At 38.8% G+C, this 19,120-nt stretch overlaps 2 protein-coding genes across 5 annotated transcripts in view; one reads left to right on the top strand and one right to left on the bottom strand.

The window, feature by feature from the left end:
• Positions 1-7,639, bottom strand: part of LOC136852529 (uncharacterized) — a 30,844-nt gene extending 23,205 nt beyond the window's left edge. Inside the window, exons 1-2 of one of the 3 annotated variants that reach the window (XM_067127247.1) lie at positions 7,544-7,639; positions 6,932-7,266 (exon numbers count right to left, since the gene is read on the bottom strand). In XM_067127247.1, the coding sequence (XP_066983348.1) occupies positions 6,932-7,192 (261 nt within the window). In that variant the 5' untranslated portion in view covers positions 7,193-7,266; positions 7,544-7,639. Of the gene's footprint in view, positions 1-6,931; positions 7,341-7,543 lie in introns of those variants that run through there. The other 2 variants (XM_067127249.1, XM_067127248.1) reach the window with 2 other exon arrangements.
• A 3,894-nt stretch (positions 7,640-11,533) lies between these two features.
• On the top strand, positions 11,534-15,950 carry LOC136852528 (low-density lipoprotein receptor-related protein 1B). 2 transcript variants are annotated; one of them, XM_067127244.1, is made up of 2 exons: positions 11,534-11,781; positions 14,711-15,950. In XM_067127244.1, the coding sequence occupies exon 2, from the start codon at positions 14,843-14,845 to the stop codon at positions 15,557-15,559; it is 717 nt and encodes a 238-aa protein (XP_066983345.1). In that variant the 5' UTR covers positions 11,534-11,781; positions 14,711-14,842; the 3' UTR covers positions 15,560-15,950. The 2 variants fall into 2 exon arrangements, with proteins under 2 accessions (XP_066983345.1, XP_066983346.1); XM_067127245.1 differs by lacking the exon at positions 11,534-11,781 and adding an exon at positions 11,927-12,027.
• Positions 15,951-19,120: the final 3,170 nt, after the last annotated feature.

The following is a 19,120-nucleotide window of genomic DNA, read 5'->3' as shown; positions in this document are numbered from 1 at the left end:
ATGATCCGCAGAACGATGAGGGCGACTACGAGAAACCGCAGGGGAGAGAGACGAACGAAGAGAAGGAGAGGGAGACCTCTTAGATCTTTTAACTGGCAGCGACAAATCCTTGCGCGGCGCCACGCAGGCTCCTTCTCCTTAGCAGCGAGAAGGGAAGCTAACTGCCGCTGCATATCTTGGATAAGACGCTTCGAAGGAGAGGAAGCCCTCTCAGGAGAAGGGCTGCTCTTATGAGAAGAAGAGGGGGAAGGAGACGTCCTCCTCCTTCTACCAAGAGCGACAGGGCTCTCTTCTTGTGCGGCTGGGACGTTCAGCAACGTCCTCCTCCGAAGAAATCCTGGTCCTCTTCTGCGGCGGCAAATCTCGCAGCCAGTCGGGAGAAGATTCCAAGGCACGAGAAAGAGGAGAAGAAGCGTCCTCTTCAACGCGGCTCCTCTTGAAAGGACGAGAGTCCAACCGAGAACGTGACCCCTTAAGTGGAGAGGACGCCTCGGAGGACGAAAAGCAATCCTTAAGGATCCGTGCGCGAGCACGATCCTTGGCAGCCTGGGAGACGTCAACAAGGCCTGCCGAAGGGACGCCAGATCGGTGGGGGGTCCCCGTAACCCTCTTGCGGCTTTCGACATGCCCATTCCCTAAGTCCTGGGAGTTCGGCAGAGGTCTAGGCCTAGAGGCATTATAGGGCCGATCTGACGCCCCCTCCACAACACTGGGGGGATCACTACACTTCACTGCACTTTCGATCGCCAACACCTTAGACTCCAAAGTACGAATGGAGTTCAAAATCTGCGCAAGGGCATTACCTTCCGCAGACGCAATCACAGGGTTAGAAGGCGACTCTACAGGGAAAGGAGAAGCATTAGTAGGGTTAACAGGAGATAAATTAATACCCTGACTCCCACCTACCGACACACTCCTGGAGGAAGACCTCCTTACACGATCACGCTCTAGCTTTATGAACGTAAGAATCGTAAGCCTTCCAATCAGAATCAGGCAACGATTCACACTCCTTGCAGCGATCATCCAACATACAGACATGCCCTCTACATCTCATGCATACTGTGTGAGGGTCTACCAAAGCTTTCGGTAGCCTCACCTTACACTCCTTCACAACACACACCCTGAAACTAGCAGAACTAGATCCAGACATCTTGTTCAAGGAAAAGCCAAAACCAAAATCAAAACAGTCCAAAGAAGCGTATGCCTATCCACAAAGCCAAAGTCAAAAAACCAAAAGACAATCAGAATACTTAGTGGAAAAGTTTACGAAATCAATGGCGGAGGTATTGACAACAGGTGTTGACAATACCGGCGACAGAGAAAATCTGAATAGAAAATGGGAATGGTTCCTGATGCCCGCCTCCCAGCGGCGGGAATGGGTACTAACCACCTGGCCCATCTGCGTGTGCCGTAAGTTTTTGAATTTCTGTCGGTCCCTTTCGGAGAATACAGCTATATATATATCTGTCAGGTAAGTGTCATGAACAAATTAATAGTTTAGTTGGTCCCTTAGCACACTGTTCCTACCCAGAACAACCCAAGGAAAAGCCACAATCTTCCCTGCTTACGTCCAAAGAAGGGACTTTCCCATTCTGAGTAAAAGGAATAAACAAAAATGACATTAAGATCTAGTTGGATAAAAAATATTTAATGATGTCATAAGTATACATATAATGTATAAATATAAGCCTACGCACTATATACATACCTACATATGTGTATCAATATATATATATATATCTGTATACAGTATACCTGTTATGAATATCGAACCTTATGCCTGATAAGAAACGAAACATTCTTAAATATAACAACCAAATAAATTTGAAGAGTTAGGTGGCAGTTTTGAGGGCTGAGAGTCTCCCTCACGGATTTCTTTTGTGTTCCAGAATCATACGATGAAGGAGATTGCCGAAGGGCAAACCGTTTGGAGGAGAAGATTTTATGACCTAGGAGAGGTCAGTCAGTAGCAGGAGAACCACGTTCTAGACAAGACCTATCTTCCAAAGATATCCTTCCAAGGGCTTAGTCAGGGCAGATCCCCTCTCACCTGTGACAGCTCACTAAGCACCCACTGATTTAGCCTGCCCAACTCTGCTAAAGGAAGGAAGAGCCCCACTCATGCTTTTACCAGAGCATTTACAAATTGTACCAGGCACGTCTGGAAACTGAGAGGAATCCACCCTTATTCTTTATCTTTGTTCTCCTTTTGCTGTTAAATTTATTCTATTAATTGTAAATAAAGTATTACTTACTCAGGTTGTCACTCTGGCGACCTTCACTCCCTTTTTCCTTTTCTTGTTTACGATTCTGCGGCCCCATTAGCAAGGCTATCTAAAATTCCCATAAATTAATGATCACGGGACTTGCAGATGTAACATACTTGTGCTACTTGTGCTCTACTCTACATACACACTACTGGAAGTTCCTCTGGTAGCTAAAAATTCAGGATTATAGGTGTAACAGACCTCTCCAACGCTGGTTAAATTCCTGAAATTCTAGATCTCCATTGATTGTGCCCCCAGACCTACACTGAGGCATCTGAAGGACTGGATACTTCTTCCAGTGAGAGCTTAAACTAACATCGAAAATAATAAGAGACCACCTATAAACCCATGTTCAGGTAACAGGAAAGAACCCAAGCCTGATTCCTGCCAGGTCAAAAAACTTCCCTGAAAACATATGACCTTGATAAGAAGACCTCTGCTTCGCTAAAAAAAACTTCTATAAAGACTGAAAACCTCTTAGAAGTGATCAGCGGCGATAAACACTTCAAATAAAGGCAAAACTTTCTCTGCAAGAAAACCCTGAACAGTGAGAATATCTTAACTCCAAATCAAAAACCTGCTCAGGGACTAGTCCTTCCCCAGTGCTACCCCATATTTGGAAAAAGACCCTTACATTATGAAGTAGTTCTCTTTCTCCAACATACAGCAGCAAGAAAGGAAAATCTTAAGAGAGGCTCCCTTTACATGAACTGCATTCAAGCCTTAAACATACACAAGCCACCTAATGAAATACTGTACAGCTCAAATGAAGGTTCTATTTCCACAAAATCATACGTTAACCTCTCTTTACAGAAAGCAATTAATCTCCTCAAAAAAGAAATTGTGACCACATATAGGCCTACACTGGTTGTAGTATATCAGACACCTGATTCATCAATCAACAGAAGCACAAGCAATTGCCCTCCCGCCACAGAAAAGTCATGGAAGTCAGGGTGAGTCTTAACTAAAGAAAATAAACCAGAGAGACCGGGGAAAAGACTACCACGCTGATAAGCATCCACCGAAGGTTAAAAACTTCTTTTAATCACTGCCGATAAAAGCACTTCCTCCAGCTCAAAAGGAAGACTGACTGTGTTGGAAACCTGTCGGTTCAACCAAACGTTCAAATTTCTGATCAGGAAAATCTTGTAATAACAAAAATGTACCTAAACCACAGGGGAATCGGAAAAAATGAAACAGTGCCCAAATGTTTACCAAAAGAAACTGCTACAACTGGAAAAGAGTCATAATCCCTGACACAGAATGTCGAGACTACCAACGGCAACCACCTGCCTACTTAAATGGAAGCCAAAAAAATAGCGCATGCAAGGTTTTTCTATAGGCAGGCAACAGTCGAGCAGTACACAGGTGATATGAGCACACGTGATAAGATCGCAATCGGTAGACGAACAAGAAAAAAGCACACAGGCATGTAAGAACAAACTAAAGGTGCACAGGTGATATAAGTGCAAGCCATAGGTGTACAAGCCACAGGCACGCAAGTGACAGGCACACAAGCCATAGGCATGAGCATCGAGAGGCTTGCAAGCCATAGGCAGGCATGCAATAAGCGCGCAAGCGATGTGTGTACAAGCAATAGGCGTACGCATGCACAAGAATGTGGAAAACTGGGCAAATTTGCACTAGACACATGCTATTGGTGCTTCAAAACTGCGAGGTGCATTATCAATCAGTCCGAAAAAATCCACAATAATGTACTCAGGAAAGACAAAGACAGTCTAGACTTCTCACTAGAACCTAACTGATGCTTATACTAGCCTTCAATCACGAACGATCCTTAGCTACAGGGGATTGGAGTGAAACTGATCAAAGAAACTTTCAAAGTAACTTTCCTTGACAAGACAGCTTAAACTCGCTTACATACGGGATACTACTGCTTTCAACTCCAGCTCATATTTATTGATGTCAGACTTGCCTTGGTTGGTAAGGAACTGGTAACCTAGACCCCACACCATAAGTTAGATTGGGTTAGGTTAAATTTATCGGTAGAACTATAGAACAGCTCCACCTGGGGTATTACTTTGGAAATTTAGTTTTTTCTATACTGTGGTATTTTGGTTGCTTATCAAGAATTTACCATTATTTTTTGGCAGTCGACTGCAATCAACCTGTAATTTACCTCAGAACTGATATGTTATTTCATGCTGGCCATCCTGGAATGCTATCGTACATGTGCAGTGATATAGGGGAGTTTTTGGTAAAAAGAGGAGCTTCCTTCACTCGGGGGTCCAGCTAAGTAACACAGCCTACTAGGTTAGATTAGGTTGGAGTATGTTAGGTTAGTATAGTTCCTTTTATAAGAGGTTTCCTTAGCTAACCCCTTCTTGAACATATTGCTCCCTAATAACTTAAGCATGCACGGAATCATTCCATAACAACAACATGACAGTCTGGTCTTTCTTCCAACAATTTTCCCCACCCAAAACCCACTGTTCCCATGGGGTCCCCAACCACGTTGGATACAGATATGACAGTAATAATAACTGATCAACAATAAACAACACCACCTCCATCAGCAACACTAAAATTACAGGAAAAATCAATTTCCAAGGCAATAGTCCTTGTGGAGCTGTTCTATAGCTTTACCAGTTTATCTTTGGATTTCGTTTGTTTTGTGTTTACCCAACCCAAAAACCCTGTTTTCCCACTGTGGTCCTGTTAATTGTATGATATTAGGGGAATTAGATTATCTCTAAATGATTATCAAAAACATTCACAGCACACATTAAAACAGGAAAAATCATATTTTCAATCCAAAATGCAATTACAGTTTGAACTAAAATTTACCTTGTAGCCTACTCATGGGCTACAATCCATGGCAGTGTACACACAGTACACAGGTTTACATTCAAATTTTAAACTCTCTAATAACCAATAATTAAACAAAGAATATTTGGTAGGATTAAGCAAGAGATCTGCATCAGGTATGACTTTGGAAATTGGTTTTTCCTATAGTAGTCTCGTTGCTTATTAAGAATTTACCATTATTTTTTGTCAGTCAATTTTAATTAACCTGTAATTAACCTCAGAAGCTGTATGCTGGCCATCCTGGAATGCTATCATGCATGCACAATGTTACAGGGGAGCTTTTGGTAAAAAGTGGAGTTTCCTTCACCAGGGGGTTTAGAGGGAGGAGTGACGCGGCCAGCTAGGTTAGTTAGGTTAGGTTAGGATACGTTTGGGTAGCGTAGCTCCTTTTGTAATAGGTTTCCTTAGCCAGTCCCATCTTAAACATATGGCTCCCTGATGACTTGCACATGCGCAGAACCGTTCCATAACATCAACATGACAGTTTGGTCTTTGTCCCAACATTTCCAAAACCCCATGTTCCCAAAGGGTCTCCAACCATGTTGGTAGATATGAGGTAAATAAACAACACCACCTCCTTCAACAGCAACACTAAAAGCATAGGAAAAATCAATTTCCAAGATAACAGTCTGTGCGGAGGTCTTGCTTTGAAATATCAAATATTTTTAGGGTATACCTGATAATGGCAGGGTTGGTATTTCTAAGTAAGAGTTCTTCATGGACTATTACCTTGGAAATTGATTTTTCCTAACTTTTAGTGTTGCTGATGAAGGAGGTGGTGTTGTTTATTGTCGGTCAATTATTATTAACCTCATATCTACCCAAGATAGTTGGGGACCCTCTGGAAATGCGGGGTTTTGGAAAAGCTAGGAGAAATACCGGACTGCCATATTGTTGTTATCCTATGAACGGTTCCGCGCATGAGAAAATCATCAGGAAACCATAAGTTTAAGAAGGGACTGGCTAAAGAAACCTATTATAAAAGGAACTATACTAACCTAATGTACCCTAACCTAACCTAACCTAGAAAGCCATGTTACTTGGTTGGGGGGCAGAGCTCCTGAACTCCCTGGTGAAGGAAACTCCATTTTTGGTGAATGTCCAGAAGAACTCCGCATGCATAAAGTACCAAAATTAAAAGTAAAATGTAATATTTTTCATATTTAAAGCGTTTTAGACCACTTCTTATGATGAGGAAACACCCACAATTTTGCCATATTAGCTATGGAGGGGGTTGGGGGACAGATATTGTCTAACCTTATAAGTCAAAAATCGAAAATCATTCGATGGGGAACTAGTTTTTCTGAGAAACATTACACTCTTTCTGAGAAACATTACAGTAAAAAACCTCATTTTCGAACTAACTCCAGTAAGATTAAGTACACAAAGTGCTACTGGATGTAAACAAACGACTTAGAAAATTTTCGAGGATGCCAATTAGAAAATCATTAATATCTCGGATATGGTGAATCTCCTCAAAAAGTGTTCAGAGACAAAGTTTTATTATTTTATATTGTGAAAATTATAGTGTGACCTATTTTCTTATATCTCACCGCGGAGTTGTTCTGGACATTGACCCCATTTTTTACCAAAAGCTCCCCTATAACACTGCATGCACGATAGCATTCCAGGATGGCCAACTTACAACTTCTGAGGTTAATTACAGGTTGATTACAGTCGACCGACAAAAAATAACAGTAAACTCTTAATAAGCAACCAAATTACTATAAGAAAAACCAATTTCCAAAGTAATACCCAACGACGAGCACTTGCTTAGTCCTACCGCAGGGCCTTAGCGCTAAAATTATCCAAGACAAAACGACTGCTGAACTTACTTGCGCATGAGTTGCCTTAGGTGTGATGCCTAACGTATCATAATAATTCCTCCTAGGTGGTTTACAATAATATCTCACAAAGCGTTCTTTGTCCAGAGGTTGCACACAAACAGTACCTCCCACCAGTAAATTGTACTTGAAGTCGCACAAGCTCTTTCTAGCTGCCCAGAATCTGCGAATGTGCAAGTCGCACATGACATTTCCCAGCGACTTCCTGAGTTTCCTTCCTCTTGTTCCATAAGACAAGCCAAGGAGGGTCATTTTCACGGCCAGTTATCCTCCCGGCTGAAGCGAACTAGTTTGTACTACCTATGACTAGTTAAGAACATCATGGCCTATGACAAAATAAAAGGATATTTACTTAGTAAACTGCAACTATCTACACGAAACTTTTCACAGGGGTAAGTAGCCTAACCTTTATCCATTGGAAATTATGCAATTTTGGTACAGGTTAGTGGCCGTGCAGAGCGTTGACACGCTTTAAGTCAGCCAATAGCCAGCAGGCTAAATAATGTCTTGCCAATTACATTGGTAATTCTTCACCAAACTAAATTTCGAATATATCTCAATTCACAAACAAATTATATTAAAGGTATATGTAGATCCACTAACACACACAGCCGGATGAGTTTCGTGTTGAACTTCAACCGCCACTGTCGAATCGTTGACTCTCGGAAACTTACATCACCTCTGTCAGCTGATGGAAGTAAATAAAGGATCGTTCGCTTTAAAACTCGTGCCATTAGAGCGTACAGTATCTTTCTGCATTGAACGACTCTCGAAAGTAGTAGTAGTAGTAGTAGTAGTAGTAGTAATACTTAAAACACAATCAATTGTAAAGGCTTTCCCGGAATGTTTATCTTCTGAATTTCAGTGTATTATATGATTAATGATTTTTAAAAATTAGTTCTCCATATATATCGTGTTTCTTATCCCTTGTCTATTTCCAAAAATGTATTACGAGGATTTTCTCTACGTTCTTGTCTCTCCGGGTAATCAACTCACTATTCACAAATCCTAGGTCATCATGCAATTTTTCTTTTACATGTTAATTTCAATCAGATCGTTACTATTCTATGTAAAATAATAAACTACAATTTTTGCGCGTTTAAAAAACAACAAAAAGAGTCATGGACGATTAATTTCATTTTTTCTTTTGTACGGTTTCCTTCATTATACCTTTCTTTCGGCAACTATGAGGAAACTAAAATAACGAACCACAGGTTATGTCCTGCATCACTACCATACGAAAAATAATATAGCTAACAAGTCTGAATAATAACTGAAGTAACCAAAGAGTTACCAAATTGGAAATTTTCAGTTTGGAATTTCACTATAGTTATTTCCCTTAGTAGTAGCTAGTCATATTAACCACGGTTTCTTCAGGACGTACCTGATCCAAACACTGGCTACCATACACCTGAATACAAAGTTGCTTATGCAAAAGAGTATGTAATTAACACATAATAGCAGGGAAAATTTAGGGCTGTCTGATATACATGATTATGCACGCAGGTCCTCTCCATTTCAGTACCGTCGCTCAAACTGCGATGGAATACTTCATCAGGGATAAAACAGACCTGAAAAATAATCAAGCAATCAGTGTTGTTAAGATAGATCGACAGATATTCGATAACAGATTCATATCTCACCCTAGAGATAGCCAAAGGCTAGCAACTCAATGGTATATTATTGCATATTCATCAAACAATTATTTCCTCTGTCATCAGGAATTCTTGAACGTCGATTCCGGAAGCCATGGCCATATATATATATATATATATATATATATATATATATATATATATATATATATATATATATATATATATATATATATAGTTTTCTTTGAGTTTGGTCTTAATATTGATGAATTTTCTTCAAGATAGTTGTGTCTAATCTTTTATATATGTATATAATCATAGCGACTTACACTCGTTCATTGATAACTGGTGCATTTTTAGGTAAATTTGGAACTGTTTGTTTGAGGACATCAGAAAGGTTGGTTTGATCTTTGTTGAGTAATGGTTACCACGGTTATTTGTATTTCAGGAAATGTTTCTGTAGTTGCGCATGGAAATTCCCATGACGTAACTCATTCGGCAGTACTAGGTCATTCTAGGTCACCTGTCATTCTTGGAGAAGCTGGTCGCTCATGGACGGCTTCACCTCTGCTCCCTGAAGTGAAGGCTGAAAGAGTTCTGGTCTCCAGAGAGAGACCCTCCTTTTCTCCCGGTTCCTCTCTAGGAGGAGGTAAGAGAGGGTCTGGCCTGGTAGTTGGATAACAGGAACCTCATAGTAGGAGTGCTACTTGGCGTTCGCCCTACAGAGATGCTTCCTTTCTCAGATGCATCCAACAAGGAGTGGGGCATATACCTGGAGGTTTTGTTAGCGTCAGATGTGTGGGACAAGCTAGAACGAACAGCACCTTCACATCGATGTCTTGGACTTAAAAGCAGTGTATCTGACACTGCAGGAGATCCAAGACCCAGTGATAAGGCACGCCGTGGTGTTGATGAGCAACAAAATTATGCTGTTTTAATTCATTCATGTTCAAAATTTTGCCTTCTTCTTCTGACATTTCATTTATTAAATATATTATCGCCCTGGACAGCGATTTAGTATTTTTTGTTCTATAACTTTCTCAGGTCAATGTTCATTTTCTTTGCAACTGTATCTGTATCTCAATTTATCTTGTTTTTCAGGGCGTATTCTCTTCGGTTGTTACTTCTGTTATTTCATGTTTTACAGGGTCAGAAGCTTAACTAAAGCCTATTGCAAATACTATTAATACTCTTTTTACTCTTATAACTCTACTACACATTACTGAAGGATAAAAAATTCTTCTATTCTGCTTCCTCCTGTGAAGCCTGCTTAGTACTCATTAACCTCCTCATTTGTTAGCAAGTAGTGTTCATTTTTCTTTTTTATTGCATTTATGAATAGCATGTAAAATATATTTGTCAAACTGTAAATTAAAGTTGTCACGTTTTATTTCTGTTAAGGATGATTTGTATGGTTTCCCCACGGTTCAGTTTTCTGTGTTGCAGAGCTAATAGAGTATGTTCCTCTTCTGGAAGCGTTTGGAAAATGTAATGCTCTGGGATTTTTTATTAAGATGTGTTATTTCCGTTAAGATGCAGAGTACTGACTACTATTTGTTAAGAGACATTGCTGCAAGGAACCAGATTAAACACACGGGAAAATTTAAGATCGAGATATAATACAAAACATATGAGTAAGTAGGCTTGTAGCATGCAATATAGAATCCTATCCTATTACGCAAGGTAGAACTAACAGAATCAGTGTGAGTCAGTTCAAATAGGATAAAGTACTAAATATGAGACTAACAATTGCACACTGTACATACACGGTAATGCTTAGAACTAAACATGTTCACAGCATATTACACGGTTAAATGGTTTCACTCGCTGAGGAGTTACATAAGATCGCTTGCGCTGAGGAGTTACATAAGATCTCTTGTACTTACACTGAACAAGCATCCATAACAATGTTTTAGTTTAACAAGATGTTAAGCCAACTGAGTCGTCCATTCATAAGTGTCCCCACACTTAGGCTTTTAACGCCACCACTCAATCATTTTCAGAAGCATGCCAAATTCCTCTATAAAACATTTACATAACCGTAGAGACCTATAAACAAAAAATTAAAAAATATCTAGTCTTGGTATTTGAAGTTTACCTTTGTATATTCAAAACTAGTTACCATACTTCCCTTAATCTTAAGACGAGTATAGCTGCTGTGAATAATAGGCTAGCTCTATCGGAATATGAAAGTAAGTCAGATGGGTCACTTCAGCTATCTTTGCAGTATCAAAGCCATGTTTCAGCAACACCCAGTATATCAAACACTTTTCATTAATCAACTCTAATTTGCTATTTTTTCGATACCAACCAACTAGATGTTTACAAAGTCGCATTCCAAAACATTTATATCCATGATTAGTATTTGCTGCTATACTTCTGGTTTCCGAATCCAGAGCTTTGCTCTTTATCAAATTCATACAATGTTTGATATCTTATTTTTCCTCTTTCGCAAAATTTATACACAACCTCATTAAAACTACATTCTTTTGACACCCCAAAGACAACTTTGACGGTGGACCAGAGTCTTGACTTGTTTGGGTGTGCCCTAATTCTGTGTTGCATTGGATAACTACAATCTATCAAATAATTTTAAAACTTGGAAACAAATTCCAATGGAGCCAAGATCGAACAAAATTATTGGACGACAAAAGGCACGAGACATGGAGAAGTTCAAGAAGTGAAGATGCATTCATTAGAGACAATATGACCAAACAGATATGGTAGGCCAAATGACTGAATGATGGCTGATATGAAGACGCGCATGGATGATATATCTATCTACCTGTACACACACACACACACACACACACACACACACACACACATATATATATATATATATATATATATATATATATATATATATATATATATATATATATATAATTAAAGTATTTGTTTCATACATGCACAGACATTGTTCCATATCCAACTCACTGTACCTTAGGAATAAATCATACCTAAGGGGAACTGTGACTGGCGAGTGCTTTGCCCCCGGCAGGAATCGAACCGAAACAACGACAGAGAGCGAGAGAGAGAGAGAGAGAAGGATCTGTGCTAATAACAAGATCAATAACAACAGCAGATTATCAAGTGTGGCGAGCGAACTTGGATAGACTGCCACTTCATCATTCTCAGGTGTGCTGCGACAATGGTCCATGTTACACTTCCACCTGTCTTGATGAGGAAGAAACAGAAGTGACGTCAGCGATGTTGCCAGTCTGAAAACAAGTCAATTCCCAAGTAAGTATGATGAGAAAAGCCGTTAATTTAGCTAACTGTGCCTGTAAACTTTCCCTTTAGGCATAGGAACTGATGGGGGTAAAGTTGTTCATGTTAAATTACCCCCATTTGTTGTATCTTTAATTGATGTTCTCCCTGTTGACAGGTGAGGTAGACACCCTCTTGGGACTTGTTATGGTAAGACCCCATAACATATGTTGATATACCAAATTCGGTTGCCGGTTTTCGGTGACATTTTGAAAAACGGTAATTATTTTTGAAAAATCGCAATGATTACGTGTTATAGGAATTTTCTTTGGGTTAGGCTACTGTAGACCTGATTTCAGACTGGCCGTACTGACAGGTACTGGTGTGCTAGGCTAGCCTAAGCCAATAATTTTTTATGTGATTTGACAAATTTTGACATTTACATCTCTCTCAAATGGCTGGTTAACCTTTGTAAAACATCCCTGTTATGTCTGATAGGCTAATTGGCAGTGGGAGAGAATGCAGAGTAGGGAGATGGGTAGGCGTGAGAAATCAGCCTGTGAAAATGGGCCGAACCTAGCCTAATCTTTCCAAGAATGACGTGTCCTGACCGAACCAAACCTTGCCTTCCTAACCTGATTTGGGTGCCATGCCCTAACCTGGCTTGGGGAGGCAGATTTGCCCCCTGGACCCTGCCAAGTAACACTGAATGTCAGAAACGGTTCGATGGGACTAAATTCAGGAGGCAAAATTACCAGCGTGTACCCTTGCTTCCATACTCAGCATACTACACAGGAAGTGGATGATCGCCTTAGGATATTGGGGATTTTGAGTGTGAGGGGATCCAGATTGGTTAGTGAATAGAGGAACGCACTTGAAGATAATCTATGGTAGGTACTGGTTCCTACCTGACCAAGCTGTCTGACCAGTTTGAGTTATCCCCCAACCCTACTTAACTTAGAGGCCAATAAACTTGAATAATGTGACCTAACCTGACTTGTGATGCCACTCCATACCTGGCAGTGGGTTAAGTATACCTTAGTTTTACCAGACCACTGAGCTGATTAACAGCTCTCCTAGGGCTGGCCCGAAGGATTAGACTTATTTTACGTGGCTAAGAACCAATTGGTTACTTAGCAACGGGACCTACAGCTTATTGTGGAATCCGAACCACTTTATAGCGAGAAATGAATTTCTATCACCAGAAATAAATTCCTCTAACTCTTCATCAGCTGGCGCGGGAATTGAACTCCGGCCCATCGAATGACGGTCTGAAGCTCAACCGACTCGGCCAACAAAGGGCTTCCTGGCAGTGGGAACCTTTTATCCCTCTACCTAGTGTAGGTGGCTGGAAATCTGAGACAGTGCTTGTTTATGTGCCATGTTAATTTTTGGCATTCTTTGTCTGTATCACCAAATAGAATGAGCAGCCTGTGCCATGCCTTAACCCATTCATACTGTAGAATCTAAGACATTGGTAGCCTTCTTTCCATTGAGGTCCCCCATTTTATCAGACATTAGGTGGTTTGTGACGATTTAACAAACGTGTTCAATGGAAGTGAATGCGAAAATTGTTAAGATATTATCAGTGAACTATTGGGAATGCTATTTTGCATATAAAATCATGTTCTTCCTAGGTACCCTATGCTAATTCTATTTTCAAAACCTGTACACTTCTAAATTTGGCTTTCTAGTATGAGTACATCCTAGTAGGTATGCACAGTAAGTATGCACAATTTTAATTAAAAATCTTGGCTAATCTTTATATTTTTAAAAATAATGAATACATAATGAATACACCTAGCAGTACCTGATAAAAGTTATAAAAGGATCATATCATTGAGTCACAAAAGTGTTTCAAGTGTCATTCCTCCTCCTCCTGCTCCTCCTCCAGTAATGTGACAGATAACAAAGTGTTACTGTATAGATGAAGAGTTCTAGTCCGGTTGATTCAAGCCCTCTCCACTCGTTTAATGTTCAAGTGCATCACCACTCGTTTAATGTTCAAGTGCATCATCTGTAAATTTTATCTTGACTGCAGGAATATAGAGGTGCCAATTGACTTTTGCAAAATTTTTCATCAGCCATGTAGCATATATGAATGGGCTCATGTTTCTTGTGACTGGTAGTAGTACTGTAGCAGGCTAATATTACTTTCAGGGGATGAAAGGGAAATCATCATCTAAGCTCTCTACTCTCAGTCATTGATACATGGTATCCTAACAGACATAGACTTTTGGGGTTACTTGCATCTGTGTCTCAAGTGCTGTACAGTATATGGTGTCTTCATTTCCTGAATCAGTTGGCCCTTAATTACATATAAGCAGCTTTAAAAAATACTCCTAGTAGCATGAGTCTTGGAATGGAGAAACAAATCGACAATTATGTATATGTACATATATTTACAGATAAATCTATGCAGAAAGCTTTTGGAAAGCTGGTCGATTCCCCTTGAAAAGGGGAATTGAACAGTTTTCCAGAAGCTTTCAGTACAGGTTTATCTTTAAATATTTAAATACATAACTGTGGATATGTTTCTCCATATAAGCTCCTAGTATCCTTAGCTATCTTAGTCCCAAAGTTTCCTCCATAGATTCTGCACATCACAGCATTCTGGAAGATTCAGAAGCATGAGCCTTCCATTTAAATTGTGATTTGGGTTGAATATGAAGGATGGGTTTGTGGTAAATCAGATTTTGTAAAACAAAATTATTTTTTATTAGTAACCCATCATTTATATAATGATCTTCAGCCCTCCAGCCCAGCTGATCTCTTAACAACTATATATTCACTTGGCATGAGAAATGAGTGAGGCAAATGATGAATACAGTATCTGAGGATCCAGGTGATGCACATCTTCAAAGACCACAAATATGGGTTCCATATGAGTGATGGGTTGATTGAAAAAAATCAGTTTTGTTGTGTTAGAAATAAAACTATATTTTTTTCTATCTCTTTGCAGGTGGTGATTCATCCGCTGTATATTGTTATTGGGTATTTGGAAAGTAAATGTCCTTTATTAATATGTGTATGTCCTTCATTGTGAACTGTGATAGTGGTGAGCATATTGATATTCTTACCTTAAGACTTATTGATGCCAGATGAAAACATGGTTGTTACTAGACTATTACGCTCTCTTCCACTTAAGAAGCAGACTGTCATAAAGTCGCTTCTTTTGGCAACATTGCTATTTATTGTGTACCAGGTGACCTTTGTTGTTGAATTGAGTGAGTATGCCAAGCCAAAGTCTGTGAAGGGAGCAGTAAAAGAAAAATCACATCCAAAAGATGTAGGTTTGGAAAGTAATCATGATCATAATAAAGAAATGGGGGATCAAATTGAAGAAAATTCTAATAAAAATTCTCATAGTGAAATAAAGGAAGAAAAGATTAAAGAACAAAATAATGAGATAAAGGAACAGAAGGTAGTAGAAGAACATAATAATGCAGTAGGTGTTGGTGAACTAGTAGTAGCTCCAGGCCAGAAGTCAGCGGCATCTGAAAATTTTACTTGTCGTGCTTCAGGTATGGTTATCTCAAAAGACAAAGTCAATGATGATTACTGTGATTGCCCAGAAGATGGTTCAGATGAACCAAGAACTAATGCTTGTACAAATTCAAAATTTGTGTGTGTAAAAGTTATGAAAGGATTTCCAGAATTAATCCCCTCAGCTTGGGTAAATGATGGAATTTGCGATTGTTGTGATGGTTCTGATGAAGGGCAAAAAAAGATTGTGAAAACATTCCTTCCATTAGCTTTACAAAAGAAAATTGGACAGTTTTTATCACCATGTCCAAATCGTTGTTCCTGAATCAGTGTTTTCATTGAATTCATGAACATTCAAGATTTGATGAAATTTTTTTTACATTAGTATACAGTATATTGTTTATTTCTTGTGTTATGGTTACATGCATTAGTGGCATGTTGTAATTAGATTCACACATGCGTGAGAAATTGTTATTGGTTAATATGCAGTGTTTATTGATTTTTGGCAAATACAGAAAACAGTGGTAGATAATTGTAAGATAAATTTTGTACAGGTATTAGCATCAAGAATTTTTAGTAACTTTTTATTTCATTTTGTGAGAAAATGTTGTTTTCTTATTTGTTAATCAAGAAAGTACAGTAATATATTTGTTGATGTTTCAGACTTATAAATTAATAATAGTTTTACAAGTAAATGATTAAATAGAAACTGTTTCTTCCTGGAAATTTATTATTCCTTTCTACCTTCTATTTTCATGTCATTGATATTGGAGAATGTTAGTGAGTGGTTTTCAACATCTTGTTCCTTTAGGTTTTTATTTTGGTGAATGAAAAGCCCATTAGTATTTTATTTCAGAGTATCAGTTCTTGTTCTGACAATGTTATGAAAGTAGCTATTTCATATGATAATCTTCAGCATACATGAATTTCTTTTAGATTTTGTCATTAAAAATAGTACTATTGATCCCTTTTTACAAAATTTTTTCTTCACTTAAATTGGTTATACATGCTAATTTATACCTCCATGTACTGTTTCAGTTGATTATATTATTCCTTGTGTTATCATTGTTTCTTTTTGTTGTGTATTATCTTAGTTTTTAAGCATACATAGTCCTTACACTAAGTAATCTACATTTCAAGACATACATAGCCCTTACACTAAGTAAGTTGGTCTTTAGGTTTATAGTTCTAAGTTTTTTTGCATAGTCAATAAAAAAATAAGGTTTTTTAGTGTTAATCATTTTGTTTTTATGTTATTACACATTTCTAATATATATAGTACATATTTTTCTAAAATCCATACACACCCACTACTTCATAGTAGCCTGGTTGTGCATACTGCACAAACTTCAGACACACTGCATTGAAAGAAGAAATCCTCCAGCTTCATCTTGCAATTCAAGCATCAAGGCTCGACAGCCCCCTGGTGGCAGAGTCGCTGTTTTTATTGTCTGTCTTGACTAGCTGCAAGGTACAGAGTACTTGGGAGGAGAAAATTTCTGTAAGTGGCTTGAATATAAATTTTTTTTTAATATTTGTTTCAACATGAACAAATTTCTCTTGACTTACCTTGAAGAGCTATTTAGGCATAGGGCTTCTGTAGCCAGTGCCCCATATGATACTGTACAGTATATAAATTGAGCCAGGGGTTGGTGAAGCTCAACAAACTTCTGGAGAAAGATTTTATAGTATCGAAAAGTTCTGAGGACTGACAACAGGTGAAAATTAATTTGGAATCTTGTTACCAGGGTCTTGGGTTGTACTGTTAGGGTTGATTGACAGGAATATAGATAAGGATGAATATGTAGTGTTACATAACCCTTCCTTCTTTCAGGGTCTGGAGACACTTTCCTACTGCTACCACAGGGCCACTTGAGAAGATATCATGAGATTTATGGACCAGAATGTGTAAGCAGATTTCAGAGAGGTTGATGAACATTTTCTCACTGTCTCTTTACGAGAAAGTTGTCAAAACTTTATACTGAAGGTGAGAGAGAGGTGGAAACTGCTCTGAATTCATGACCTTTACTTAGAAGTCTTGGTCTTCAGAAGAATTACTATAAGCTCTTACACTACCTTGCCTCAGCCAAAGGAAAAGCAGGTTCTGCCTTTTATCAAGGCTAGTAGAGGATAAAGACACTTGTGAGATCAATTCTGTAAAAAATTCATGCCACAAGGACAGATATACTCAAGGATCTGATTGGACACAGAAGGTCTTCCTTGTATTTTATTCATCATGAAAAGGACGTAATTATGAAGACTTATGAGTCTGTCATAAACTCTCATATACCTTGTAAAATTTCATATACAGTAGAACCCGTTCTTGACTGTGCCAGAACTTGACATAATCAGATTTCGACGTGAAATGTCAAGTAAATTTTGTGTCGGAGCTTGAACAACAAACCAGAATCCGACCTGATGAATCATATGATGTCTGTAAACAAAAGTGTTTCATTCAGCTGCCGCTAGTTGGCGTTGTCGGTGGTGTCCTTCCCATGCATATTTAAAAGCGTTTAAAGCCCACACACATTGCTGTTGCTGTTTGGAGAAGTACACACTTGTACAGCATATAATTTTTTTTTTTGGCTTTCTGCACAGCATTTTCATCTAATCATGGGTCCCAAGACAGCCGTCACTGACAAGCAGAAGAGAAAGACAGTAAGAACTACAATAGACTCCGTATGAAATTTACCATAAATTAATACTGACCGTAAACAGCGTTATTGTAATTAGTACCGCGATACGCCACCAGGATGGTGCTTTGGTTTGTTTACATCTACTCATGCCACAAGCTGAGTGCTTAGGTAACTTAGGAAATTTTTCTTAATTTTATGATAACAGACATACAGTAATTCAGCTTATTTTTAATACTGTATTATTAATTTACTGTAATAAGCAGGCTTGTTTTTCAATGTTATTATTATTAACAACAGTTTTTGTGTGTACCCGTTACAGTACATTCTGGTAGTGCCTATAGGCTACTTAGCCTAGCCTGTGGCGCTCGGTCTACCATCGGTAATACGGCCGCATTGGTCGTAGGCCAATTTTTTTGATACAGTATGCATTTAAAAATGTAAAAAGTGCTTCCAATATGGTAAGTTATTTAACTCTGAACTTGTTTAACTGTAATTTGTGTAATGTTTTGTATAAAAAGGCAAGGTTGGGGTAATAACTGGTGGTCAGGAACAGATTAATCCATTTTCAGTTATTTCTTATGGGAGAAATTGATTCGGAATTCGACTAAATCGAATCTCAATGCTTCTTCTGGAACGAATTAGCATTGAGGACCGGGGCTCTACTGTATTCCAAAGGCCAACACTTGGCCTGATACTTAAGTCCCTGTTGTAAGCTCTCATATAGCATATAAAATTTTATATACCAAAGGCCAACACTGCCTGAAACTTGTCCCTGTTGTCAACTCTCATATACAGTACTGTGCAAAATCTTATATAAACCAAAGGCCAACACTGCCTGACCTCATATGGATTGCTCAGTTAGTCTGGATGTCTGTTCACTCTTTCACTAATTTTATAGCGAAGCAGCTTTGCTCCTTCCGTACCCTTTCAGGTTCTGTGGCTTAGAAGGGTGATATAATTGCATAACATCCATTATCTGCTTTGTTATATGTACTTTGGTTTTGGGCATTGTCTCGCAAGAAGCCAAGAAATCGGAAACCAGGCCTTTGCATAGATGTTTGGATGTCAGCAATCTCATCTTCTCTTGGCTCACAGCCCTAAGAATTTTTTCAGGCTAGGAAGTAAAGTCACTATTTCTCAAGCCACTTCTTTCAGGTATCCAAAAAATCCAGCTATTGCTATGGAGTTAGGATCTGAGCTCTCAGGCTCCTGTAGGCAGGTTCCTGGATAGTGAAGGTGTTGAGGATGGG

The sequence above is a fragment of the Macrobrachium rosenbergii genome, chromosome 25, assembly GCF_040412425.1.
Source record: "Macrobrachium rosenbergii isolate ZJJX-2024 chromosome 25, ASM4041242v1, whole genome shotgun sequence".
In the NCBI taxonomy this organism is placed as follows: domain Eukaryota; kingdom Metazoa; phylum Arthropoda; class Malacostraca; order Decapoda; family Palaemonidae; genus Macrobrachium; species Macrobrachium rosenbergii.
This window is presented reverse-complemented; position numbering and strand designations above follow the sequence as displayed.